Source organism: Xenopus tropicalis, chromosome 2, assembly GCF_000004195.4.
Source record: "Xenopus tropicalis strain Nigerian chromosome 2, UCB_Xtro_10.0, whole genome shotgun sequence".
NCBI classification, from domain to species: Eukaryota; Metazoa; Chordata; class Amphibia; order Anura; family Pipidae; genus Xenopus; species Xenopus tropicalis.
Window position 1 is genome coordinate 84,723,131 of NC_030678.2, and position 12,822 is coordinate 84,735,952.

The following is a 12,822-nucleotide window of genomic DNA, read 5'->3' on the forward strand; positions in this document are numbered from 1 at the left end:
GCATAATTAATGAAAGAGGTCATTTATTATTTTTGATCGCAAAGACAGTATTTGAAGGACCAGGCAAACATTATTGTTTTAGAATGACTATTAAAAAAATCTTTCTTACTATACCACTTAATCCACACGTATCTGCTTTTCTGTTTTATTACATTTTGTCGTCCCCCCCCCCCAAGCTGAATAAAGAACTTCACCAAACTCGATTGTTCACTGGTTTCACAAAGTCAAATACAAAGCTGCACAGCAGGGATTAGTTTTTGTGACTGTTGATCATACAAACTGTGCCAGTGCACATGCTCACTGTGCAGTACAGGAAATAAATCATATATGTCCAAATATGGTGGCCACCAAGCTCCCTGTGCTGCATTCAGATACATCAACAAACAGCTGAATTTGGTTAGGTGGGGGGTGTGTAATTGGAGAAGGGTTGGGGGTCCTGTACACCAATGGAATAAGTTAATAAGCAAAGGAGCGTTGTTTAGTTCCCCTTTAACTAAAGTATACCTGGATAACTTCATCTATTCTGCCTGTGTTTAAAATCTCATACTGCTTTATGTGAAAATAAACATAACAGGATGGTATGTATAAAAAAATCTGACTCTTTGAGGAAGGTGGAGTACTTCTTAAAATATACGGATTAAAATGAAATACACTTTGTCAAAAAAATATGATTAAAGCACAGCCATTATGCCAACACATGGCAAAGAATAACGTAAAGCCTCGAGCTTGTCTTATATAAACATGGGGAACTTAGCTATAAAGTCTGGTTGTGCTCCATCCATGGAGCATTACTGTAATGGAAAAATTGGAGGATGTGAAAATTTATATAGTGTAGTATATTCAATTTGATAGACAGAAAGCCTTAACCCTTTACGTAACCCTGCTCCCAGAAACTGTATGTACAGCCATCATTGTTAATAAGTTCAATATGGCTGATCCCTTTTCCATAGGCTAAGTGTCTAAGAAGTTAATAGCCAATGTATACATTCATTTATGCAGATATTTTTACAAACCACTGCACTAATTTTGAGCAACTTTTTTTTCAAAAAAAAAAACCTGCATCTGCTATAAAAATGACATAGCAGAGTCACATGACCATCATAAACACCTTCACATTGGTTGTGAATGATCATAGAATGACTTCTCTTTTACAAAATCCATGTATATGCTCACCATATTATAATGTCTGGTTAAAATCTCATGGTTTATTTGAAACAAAACCTTGATGTTATGGGCTAAAACTGTTTTTTCTAACAGTGATTCACAACCGATTTAAATATACATAAGCTCTATTTGCAAATGTGACTGAAGACAATACAGAGAGCCCTTTCCAAAATTATATAAACTCTACCTTTAATATAGATGTGTGTTTTGTATGCAATTTTCCATGTGCCTGTGTATTTTCTCTCACAACAGGTCTGCAGGATGGCTAGATTACAAGTGTGCTTTTAAATGTTCACCTACATTGGCCAACTTCTACTTTCTCTCACGCACTGCTAACAGCTCTCCTACTATAACACAGCAACACAAGTTGTAGGACACCACTAACCAGGAATTATACAGAAAAAAGCATTTCAGTTGCATGGATTAAGTCTTGACTGCAAACATCTTTACATAATGTGTTACGTTAAAGGAGACATATCCTATAAAAATTATGAATGTACCAGTGAATTATACTCCTCTAGATATAGAAGGATTGTGCTAAAAAAGTTGTGTTTCTGACTGATTTATTGAGAAATTCCACAAAAACCCCACTAGCCCCGCCCATCCGTTCCACTTCCTGCTGGCTGAATTCTCTGGATGAGCTGGGGAGCCGGCGGCCCTCCGTACCCTGCACTGTAGGATAGCAACCAATCAGCAGCTAGGCTGACCTGATAGGGAACTGAAGCCTGTCTTTGCTTGTGTGCGTGCAGGGCTGTGATTGGCTATCCCCCCCCCTACTGTGCTTCTGGCAGGGACCGCTAGGACACGCCCACTCTTCATTTCACACTGGACGGAGAAGTGACATGATCTATAGGGAGCTCCAATTAAGGGGCCATTTTTACAGAGAGGATGAATTTTTAGCCCAAAGGGAAACCAGCACCGTTTATTATTCATAATTGCCTACAAAATAAGTGTTTTTCCCATTTATCCAATATGTCTCCTTTAATGCAAGTAACTTGCAAATTTCCATATTCTAATGTGGCCTAAGCACCAAGAAAGGTTCTCCCTACACTAGAAAAGCACTAATGTATGATGCCATTTTTCTTTTGTTTTTTTAATTTATTATACAACAACTAATATTTAGCATACCTTATAGAGTTCTCCCCAGATTCGCTTAGACTGGCCTTTCTTATAGATCTCCTCACGGGCTTCATCTCTTGAGAGAGAAAGAAAAAGTATTAAATTATTTAGGTTAAAAACACAGTTGTAATACAGATAGATATCAATGTGTCTTTACTTTATAAGAGTATTTGAGGCCTGACTGTGACATAAGGGTCTATGACAAAAGAATGGGTGGGAGAACTAGACCGAGTCGGGCAGGCTCCTACACAGCAAGTAAATTTCCTTTTATTCCTCGCAGCAAGACAATAAGACCATATATAGCAGCTGAAAAGTAAACTGACTTGTTGGATTATCTTGAAAATGTACCATTTTCGCCAGTGGGATGGCAGTTCGGGGAGATTTGTCGCGCGGTGACTAATCTCCCCGTGTGCCACAGCCCTAAAGTCTTGATTTTTATATCTGCCCAATACCACAGATGCAGGCTGCTAGGGAATTTTGTATATATATTTATATATATATTTATATTTATAGTATACAGGGAGGAGCACACCCTATACAAGTCCAAATGCCCTTGGTGCAGGTCAAAAAACAAAAATATAGTAGAAAGAGTGCCGCACACACAGGGACTTGATACAAAAGAAAAAGTGGTTTTATTGAAAAAATTCCAACGTTTCGAGCACAATCTGTGCTCTTCCTCAGGGAACCCTGAGGAAGAGCACAGATTGTGCTCGAAACGTTGGAACGTCCCCAGTGTGTAGTAACTAAAATAAAGGGGGGTACTGGGCCAGCATCAGGAGAAAATGGCAACTTTCTAATATTAATTAGCATTCATTTATCATTTTCTGTTCTCTGTTGCTGTGAACAACCTGGCTTCTGCCTTTAAAACCACTGAAAACGACATATAATGTATATTGGAATGTTACTTACAATTGTATATATTTTCACAATACAAAATATTTTTGGGTGGAAATGCACTTCAAAATCTTAGAATATAAAAAGAATATAGAAAGCAATTTAAAAAAATATTTGTGGTGTACTATTTGAAAAGGATATGTTTTATAAAGGTGAAAAACCATAAATTGAAAATATTTTACATTTAAGGTTTGTATCATTCTGTTCATTCTGCACTTGCAAACAATACAATTTGTTTTTTTTATCTTCCAGCATTAAGAAGTAAAAGGCATTGTACCCTACTCTGAGCTGCATTTACCATATAGATACTTGAGTTCCCATGCCTAGGGCAGCAGCATTATGGGTGGCAGTCCTCAGGTGCCTACATAGTAAATTTAAAAAATTAACAATAAAGAAGAAAATCCATTCTATATCATATTTATATCCATACAACACATATTACAGGTCCTTTAACTTTAGAATGTATTAAGAAATCTTATCCTTCATTTGACCACTATAAAAAAAACAAAACAAAAGGAAACTATTACTTCATTCATACAATATATTTCAAGGTGCAATACACATATATCTGATTTTTTATTTCATTTCCCTCTGGCTATTGAGATCTTATTGGCCCTCTGTGATGACAAAGAATTGTTTTAGTTAGGTGTTAAAGTACCTGACACCAGTGTCCTCTTTAACCAGATCTCTGTCATTCTGCTGGTTATAATTTTCTGCCAAGGATTCTGCATTCTCCATTAGCTCTTGCACATCACAGACTGAAAGGTTTGGCCTCTTTCGTTGAGCTTTGGGGCCAAAGGTTGTCTCAAATGTTTCAGTGTCAAGAATGTGAACTTTGGAATTCTGATGAATAAAAATTGAAATTCATATAGCTAGCAAAAAATGAAAATGTCTGAGTTCATAATTTACATATATAGATATTTTAGATATATAATTATTAAAGGGACAGTAAAGCCTAGTTTGAATATGAAATATATGTGCATTTGTAAAACCAAATAATTCTTGTAGCACAGCGGTTCTCAACTTGTGGGTCTGGACCCCTTTGGGGGTTGAACGACTTTCACAGGGGTCACCTAAGACCATCGGAAAACGAATATTTCCGATGGTGTTAGGAATAATTTTATGGTTGGGGTCACCACAACATGAGGTCGCAGCATTAGGAAGGTTGAGAACCACTGTTATAGCAGCATGACATCACTATCAATCGGCCCCTTGCCTTCCACATTAACCAATGCCATCGAAGCCTGAATTGAAGAATTTCTCCAATACAATCCTATTGGGTTTAATTACTGTTTAAATTTTTTTTTTTTTTTAGCAGACTTAAGGTAGGAGACCAAAATTACAGAAAGATCCCTTATCTGGAAAACCCCAGGTCCCATTCTCAATAACGGGTTCCATACCTGTACTGGTGTGTAGGCAGCCATCTCAGTGCATTGTGCCTGATTCTGAGCTTTCAGAAGGAGCCAGCGTTGCATATTAGAACTGCTTTCAGGTAACCTACTGTATCTCCTACTCCCATGTAACTGCAGAAGTCCCAAGCTGGACTTGCATTTCTTACTATTGAGCGCTATTCTGATACCTACCACATTTAGGGGGAAAACACACTGTATTAACAGCTACTTGTCACGGCTACCAAAATAGACAATGCTGATCATTTAATGAAAATTGTCTCCATGTGAGGCAATTATCCGTGTCTTCACCCTTTGCAATACAGGCGTTAGGTAGCTGCTTCCTTCCCACTATTCTGCTGATCGGCTGCTAGGGGGGAAAGGAAGGGGGGAGGTGCTATCACTCCAACTTGCAGCGCAGCACTAAAGTGTGACTGAAGTTTATCAGAGCACAGGTCGCATGGCTTTGGCACCCTGGGAAATGAAGAATATGGCTAGCCCCATGTGAAATTTCAAATTGAAATAGAAAAAATCTGTTTGTGTTTTTGAAGAACGGATTTCAATGCAAGATTCTGCTGGAGAAGCTGGAAAACATGTTTTCCATGACAGTATTCCTTTAACAGTGTAGGCTCATGTTACAAGTTTGAAATAGGTCACACTGTAAAAACAGTATTATTGATCAAGAAACAATTTGGAAAGCGCTAGATGTTGTTGCCTTAGATGGTGCCCTGGGGGTTCATCTCATGTGTGTTTCTTTGAAGACAATTTTCAAAGCAATACGATAAAATAAAAATAAAAGCAGAGTAGAACAAGGGTAATTTCACACAGTAAGTGCCAGGACGGTAAAACCAGTTTGCCAGAATTTTCTCATGAAAAATAAATACAGAACAATTAAATATGCATGCATTCCCAACCATGAGAAAACAGTTCAATTCCATAGGTTTGTCAGGTCTCATTAAACTCATATTAAAAAGCATGGACATGTTTAAGACTGGTCCTGTAACTGAAACTGCCAGTTTCACTTGGAAGAATTTGCTGCCCCTAGCTTACGAAATCCAAGTTTTTAACTCTGATAACATACCCTTTAATATTTAATAAAACACATATGGATAGGAATAGAAAATAAAATAACAAAACAAAAATTAAAAAAATAAATAAAAATGTTACGAGACAAATCAATTGAATAGAACTGCAAAAAATAGAAAAAAGCAGGACAGCTATGAAAATAAGTACGGAATGTTTGAACAGAGATGAAAGATCCCAGCAGGACCATGCTTATGTCATATCATTAGATAGCATAACAAGTGAATACCTTAAGCGCCAATAAAAGTTAGAGCCACAAACTAGTCATAGACAATTCTTGTCAAAAAAATAGATCACATATAAAGTACCGCTATTAAAAAGAACCAAGCATTGGTTTCTAGTAAACATTTGAAAAAGTGTTTTCGGTCATTGAAAACTGACTGCAAAATGCTTGCTGACTTTTTTTTTCTTAGTAGAGATGTACTGAATCCAGGATTTGGCTTGGCATTCAGCCAATTCCAAGCCATTTTTTGGCAGGATTTAGCCAAATATATGTGCCTGGCTGAATAGAACTTTAGGTTAGATCTCATGACAACCGAAAGTGATGATTTTTTTTTTTTTTTCTTGCGTACTTCATTTTTTCCCCAAATATATAGCAAATTAGTGTTCAGATTGATTCAGGATTCAGACAAATTTTCTTTTCAATGATTTTTATTTGCATTTTAACTCTTACAGGTTGGATATCAATATAATGTCATTTTGTATTGAACAATCTATATCCTTAAAGAGAGAAGAGAGGAAAGAGAGAAGAAGGAAGAGAGAAGTGGTCCCATTCTTGATAAATAGTGGGGCCAAAGGGTGAATAAGAAAAACACAACAAGAAAATAAAAATAAAAGAAAAAAAATTTAACTTGACGGTTTCTTTATATTCAAAATTGGTCATTTGAACTTAATAGTATGGTGTAGCCTTTGAGGTCCCATATTAAAAATAAAACTCAATAAGGTCAGCATCTGTGGGAGAACCGTTTGTATTCAGCCCCAATAAAGTTTACCTTGATTCTTATTTGTCTCGACTGTCCTTTCAATAGTTAGTTTAGGATGTAAATGTGGATAAGGTTTCTGCTGTCGGGAAGGAATAAATATACCAGGGTTCCCACACTTTCATGAATTTGTCATGTTTATCTATAAGTATGCTAGTTAGCCTTTCGTTAACCATAATCCAATTCATTTTATTTTTAAAATGGGAAATAGGGATTTGGGTTGATTTCCAAAATTTAGCTATTGTTATCTTGGCTGCTAAAAATATAAAAGTTATTAATGATCTTGTATAGTTGCTGGTATTTGGTATTTTGACATTTAGTAAGGCATTTTGAGGGTCCTTCTTCAAATTTACCTGTGTTACTGAATAAATAATATTGTAAATTCTGGACCAGAATCTTTGGGCATTTGGACATTCCCACCAGATGTGTATTACTGAGCCAATTTGGCCGCATTGCCTGAAACAATCTTTACTAAAGTGAGGGTTTATTTTGTGCAGGCGAGAGGGAACCATATACCAGCGCATAAGGACCTTATATGTAGTTTCCAGTAATGAGGTATTTCGAGAGCAACTTGCTGTAGTTTTCCAAATTTGGGACCAACTTTCCTCCTTTACAGTTATATTAAGATCCTTATTCCACGCTTGGGTATATGATAGTGGGTCCCTTGAATGTACCTCTAATAATACTCTATATACATTTGAGATCAAACCCTTTGCATATGGGTACTTAATGCATATTGTTTCAAAGTAAGTAGGGGATAGGGTGGATTTATCTTTATTGATAGTACGAATGAAGTGGTTTATTTGTTGGTAGTGAAAGGCTTCCCGGGGAGGTGGGTTATAGGTAGTTTGAATTGTTGGCCATGTTTTAAGACCTGAGAGGGAGTAGAAGTATATACATGTAAAACCATTTGACATCCACCAACGAAAGGAGGTGGGGCAAAGTCCTGGGGAGAAAAGTGGGTTACCAAGCAATGGCGCTGCTGGGAGGGCTGGTGAGAAAAGTTTGGCTGAATGTTTACATTTGTCCCAAATCTCTATAGAGTGACCCAGGAACGGATCTGGATATTCCGGGCATTTTAGGGGGGGGGGACCATAATAATGCGCATGGGGAGATCAGGTGCAGCTGGTATTTTAGTATAGTTACCCACTTATGAGGAGTGGGCGCGTGCATATGTATTAGCGGAACCAGCTGAGCCGCCAAATAGTATTTTTGTAAATGTGGGACGCTTAAGCCCCCTTGAGCTTTGGTTCTATACAAAGGGGCTGATTTACTAACCCACGAATCCGACCCGAATTGGAAAAGTTCCGACTTGAAAACGAACAATTTGCGACTTTTTCATATGTTTTGCGATTTTTTCGGATTCTGTACGAATTTTTCGTTACCAATACGATTTTTGCGTAAAAACGCGAGTTTTTCGTATCCATTACGAAAGTTGCGTAAAAAGTTGCGCATTTTGCGTAGCGTTTAAACTTACGCGAAAACTTAACGCTACGAAAAATGCGCAACTTTTCGCGTAAGTTTTAACGCTACGCAAAATGCGCAACTTTTTACGCAACTTTCGTAAAGGATAGGAAAACTCGCGTTTTTACGCAAAAATCGTATTGGATCCGAAAAATTCGTAAAGAATCCGAAAAAATCGCAAAACATACGAAAAAATCGCAAAGTACCGATCATTACGAAAAAAACGCAATCGGACTCCATTCGACCCGTTCGTGGGTAAGTAAATCAGCCCCATAGTCTGTCGAGTAATTCTGGGGTGTTTATCCGCCCAGATAAATTGAAATACTTTTCTCTGCATGTTGCTAAGGTCTTGGTCGGGAATAGGTATCGGTAATGTTCTAAATAAATATAGTATCTTAGGTAAAAGCGTCATCTTAAAAGCATAGATTCTCCCAAACCAAGATATGTCCATTTTGGACCATGATTGTAAGTTCTCTCTCGCCATTTTCCATAGTTGTGGATAATTGTGTTGGTATACAGTAGATACATGATTTGGGATATTAACGCCCAAATAATGGATGGTGGCCTTTTGCCATTTGAAATCAAAATTTTATTTCAGTAGCTTGACCGTATGTTGTGGTAGGGTGATGTTTAAAGCTTCTGATTTGCTATGGTTTATGCTTAAGCCTGAAATGTTCCCAAACACATCTAGAAGATGAATCAAGTTGGGTAGTGAGGTTAGTGGTTTGGTTATAGTCATAAGGATATCATCTGCATAAAGACATTGTTTATGCATTGATTGTCCTATTTGGGGGCCTGTAATATTTGGGTCCTGTCTGATGAGTTCCGCTAAGGGTTCAATTGCTAGAATAAACAAGATGGGGGATAAGGGGGGATTCAGACAAATTTTTATGGAAGTTTTGGCTGAATTTGAAAAAAAAAATGTATTTGGTGGGTCCCTAGTTTTAGCATTGATTTTAAGATACCAGAGCTATTATTTCTTGTTCCAGGACTAACTTGTGTGAAGGAACAGTGATGGCTAGTAAATTTCTCTTAGGGGCAGATTAAGCAAAGGTTGGAATGGGGGGGGGGTGGATACACTCCTTTCATGTTCTATCAACAATGAAAAAATAATTCTGGAAATTTTCCCATAATTATCATTCTCTAGATTCTCTATAATCCAATCCCTTCATAACTAATCGCTCACCCCCACTCTCTCAATCCATTCCTACAACTCGAATGACTACACTTTCCTTGTTAGATAAAACCTCCTTACCACTTCTTAGAGACTTGGGGTCCCTAAAGGTTCTTTCCATGGACCACTTTTCTTCTAACTATACACTTAATTTCTAGGTCAATTCAAAATCATTTTGATTCCAGTACGATCTTTATGTTGATGACATTTAATGTATCACTATATACTGATCCACTGTAACAAAAGCAGCAGAAAGGTCAAGTTTTAGCACAGAGAACTGCCCTATACATTTCGCAAAGGGACAATGGATGCTTTTGTAAGTTTCAGTTGAATGCAGTGCATAAAAAGACTAAAGTAGACAAAGTAGAAAGTTAGAGAAAAGTGGGTTAAGAGGTAGTAAACATATTCTAAATGTAATAAGTAGATGTAATAAGTGCATGTTTAAATGGGTTATTCACATTTGAGTTAACTTTTGGTATGATGTAGCGAGTGCTATTCTGAGACAATTTGCAATTGATCTTCATTTTTTATTAATTGTAGTTTTTTTTTTTTTTGGTTATTTTATTTTCAGTCAGGAGCTCTCCAGTTTGGAGCTTCAGCAGCTATTTGGTTGCTAGGGTCCAAGTTAGCCTAGCAACTAGGGAGTTGGATGAGAGACAGTTATAAGAATAGAAGAGGGCCTGAAAGTAACAGTAACACTGCAGCCTCACAGAGCAATAGTTTTTTTTGGCTGCTGGGGTCAGTGACCCCCATTTAAAAACTGCAAAAAATTGGAAGGCGGCAGCAAATAATTAAAAAACTGTAAGAAATAAATAATAAAGACCAATTGAAAAGTTGGTTAGACTTGGCCATTCTATAACATACTAAAAGTTAACCACCCCTTTTAAATCAGAAGGGAATATCCTGGTGGGGACAAAAAGACTGGAGGAGAGAGAGAAGTGCTGGGTGGCAGATGGTAGTGAACGGATACATTGGAAGCTATTAAATCAAAAGTGTAGCTGGCTGGGTGTGTGGTAAAGAGAAGTGAAGCTACCTGTTCCTCACGGAGTGGGGAGAATTATGACACTGCAGCATGGTTGGAGCTGGGCTTTGTTTTTGTGACAGGTGCAATGTTATATGCTCAAACATGGTGAAAAGTCATGAAACAGTTTTCACATTGTACATAAGTTCATAGAAAAGCCTTGCAGTTCAATACATTTTTTCATGTGTTTTCACCCAGGAAAAAAGATACTATAAAAAACTGGGGATAAAATGTAAAAATAAAGAACATTTTCCCCAAACTTTGATAAATCTGACAAATTAGAAAAATTATACATATGGGAAAACTATTTTTTTTTTTTTTTTTTTTTTACTAGTCCCTTATTGCAACAGTTATAACACCAATGATTCAGAAAAGCTTAGCCTATAAACTCAGAGCCAGAAAATGTTTTGAGGTCACTGTTTATGCTCAAGCACGCTATACCCTATAGGCCACATTAATCAGGTTAACTGCCATTGCAACTCTTGCCTAAAGTATAGCCAAAGCTAAGGAAAGTAGCAAGCAGGCACATCTGAGGGCCCCATATATGGCCTGATAAGCTGCCGACTGTTAGTCTGCAGCTTTTATGAGCCCATGTATGACCACCTTTACACAAATAAAAAAATAGAAGCAAGTACGGGAAAGTTATGTTCCAATTATCACCAACTACATCATCAAGGAAGCAGTATCAATAACGTTACATGGGGGATGCCATTCAGTAATACACAATTCAAGCCTAGAAGTAAGTACAATGCTTTAAACACATACATACATTCAGTAGCTGAATAGTCCAAAAAGCAGCTCAGTGGGAGAAATCTGGTCTGCATTAGATTGTTTCTGCTAAATTTTTTATATTTTGCAAATATGCCTGAAAAATCACACACGCTGTTTATGTTTAGTAGCAAACATTAAAACCTTAAGACAGACTTACATGAGGTTTTACACGATCATGCAGAAGAGACATAGGCAGCTTGCTCTGTTTCATCACCACTCTGTATGGATCTTTCATTACAGCATCCATTTCGTCCTGGAATTTTTGCAAAGACGACTGCTTAACAACACGGGTGTTCCCTATTCAAAAAATATTGGGAAAGTCAAGCAAATTGACAGCATCTGCGCTGAGTACAAACAAGTAAAGCGAATATATAAACGAATGAAGGACCAACACTCCATTTATCGTGAATAATAATTGTGCTGAAATATATATAGATTAAATGGTGGTATAAATAAATGATCATAAATATAACCCTCTTACATTTTTTCATATTTGGCACATAGAATGTTATTCTTATAAGACATTTAACAGTTTCGTAAAAATGGACAAACAAAAAGGTGGTAGTTGTAACCTGGAAAGACCACTTATGGGATACCTGTGCGATGAAAGTAAAGATCTCTATGGACAACTGCTTAAATATCAGCTGTATATAATTCTTAGTCTAATGTCAAATACTGCCAACTTCTTGTAAAGCATAACTGTTCGGTGGGCTTTACAATGCACAAACTATATTTAAGTGAATATAAGAAACATGGTATAAATGAAACAGAACTGGACAGAGCTTATTTCTGTAAGCAAAACATACACTTCATGATTAAATAAATGGGTCTGGGGATACTAACCAAACCATTTGATATTGGGTTCCACCCTGGCAACAGTTCCGGGGGCAACTGATGATTGGTGCTGCAGGGTTTTAATGACTTTGCCACGGTTGTTCCTAGAAGAAAAAACAAAACTGAATATATATATAACTGGCTGCATAAGAGAGATTATGTTCCCCCACTCAACCATCTGCTTGAAATACAGGAGGACATAGCAGGCATTATAAAAAGGGTGGTATTATAACGAAAGTGTCTTACACAAAAACATAATTTGATGGATATTTAACAAGCAACTTTACTTTGTAGTGAGCATGGGTGATGCTATACGCGAAACTCCTTATGAATACCTAGCTAACATGAGCTGTTGCCACATCCAGTAGTCACACTAATGTATTTTAATACTTCATCAACTAATTAAATAATGTTTGGCACATATATTCAAAAGCCTCTTCAATATATTATAAAGGAGAACACACCCCCCTACCATTCACCAATTTAAATAACTGCATGCAGACACTGCCTTCTCTAACGAAATCTATACACAAAACCAAAGAGCAGCAACAGGAGGGCATCTTTTCACACTGGAATGATACCATAAAGAATACATAATAAACAGAAAGCTGACCCCTAAGACTTTACAATAAACCTGCTGTTGCTGCCTTGCTTACCGCCGCTCTTTCTGCCGGTACATATTAAGCCGCTTGATTGTTGCCCGGTCTCTCATGTTGTTACCTCCAGCACCCTTGACACGATCTATACACAAAGAAAATAGAAGAAACAATCAGAGATATTTAGGAGAATGTAACATTTATTTACATTTTTTTCCCATTTAGTCTATGAGCTTGATGAAATATCAGTTATGTAACTTAACTCTTTGAAGTAGTTTTTGTGGAATTTTATTTTACCATCAACCAATAGGGTCTGTGGAAGAAAACAGCTAGA

At 37.1% G+C, this 12,822-nt stretch overlaps 1 protein-coding gene across 1 annotated transcript in view; it reads right to left on the minus strand.

Moving 5' to 3' along the window:
• gnl2 (guanine nucleotide binding protein-like 2 (nucleolar)) overlaps positions 1-12,822 on the minus strand; it is a 37,676-nt gene that overhangs the window by 22,797 nt on the left and 2,057 nt on the right. Inside the window, exons 2-6 of the mRNA NM_001001243.1 lie at positions 12,549-12,633; positions 11,902-11,996; positions 11,216-11,355; positions 3,836-4,020; positions 2,293-2,359 (exon numbers count right to left, since the gene is read on the minus strand). Coding sequence (NP_001001243.1) covers positions 2,293-2,359; positions 3,836-4,020; positions 11,216-11,355; positions 11,902-11,996; positions 12,549-12,633 — 572 coding nt within the window. The remainder of the gene's footprint in view (positions 1-2,292; positions 2,360-3,835; positions 4,021-11,215; positions 11,356-11,901; positions 11,997-12,548; positions 12,634-12,822) is intronic.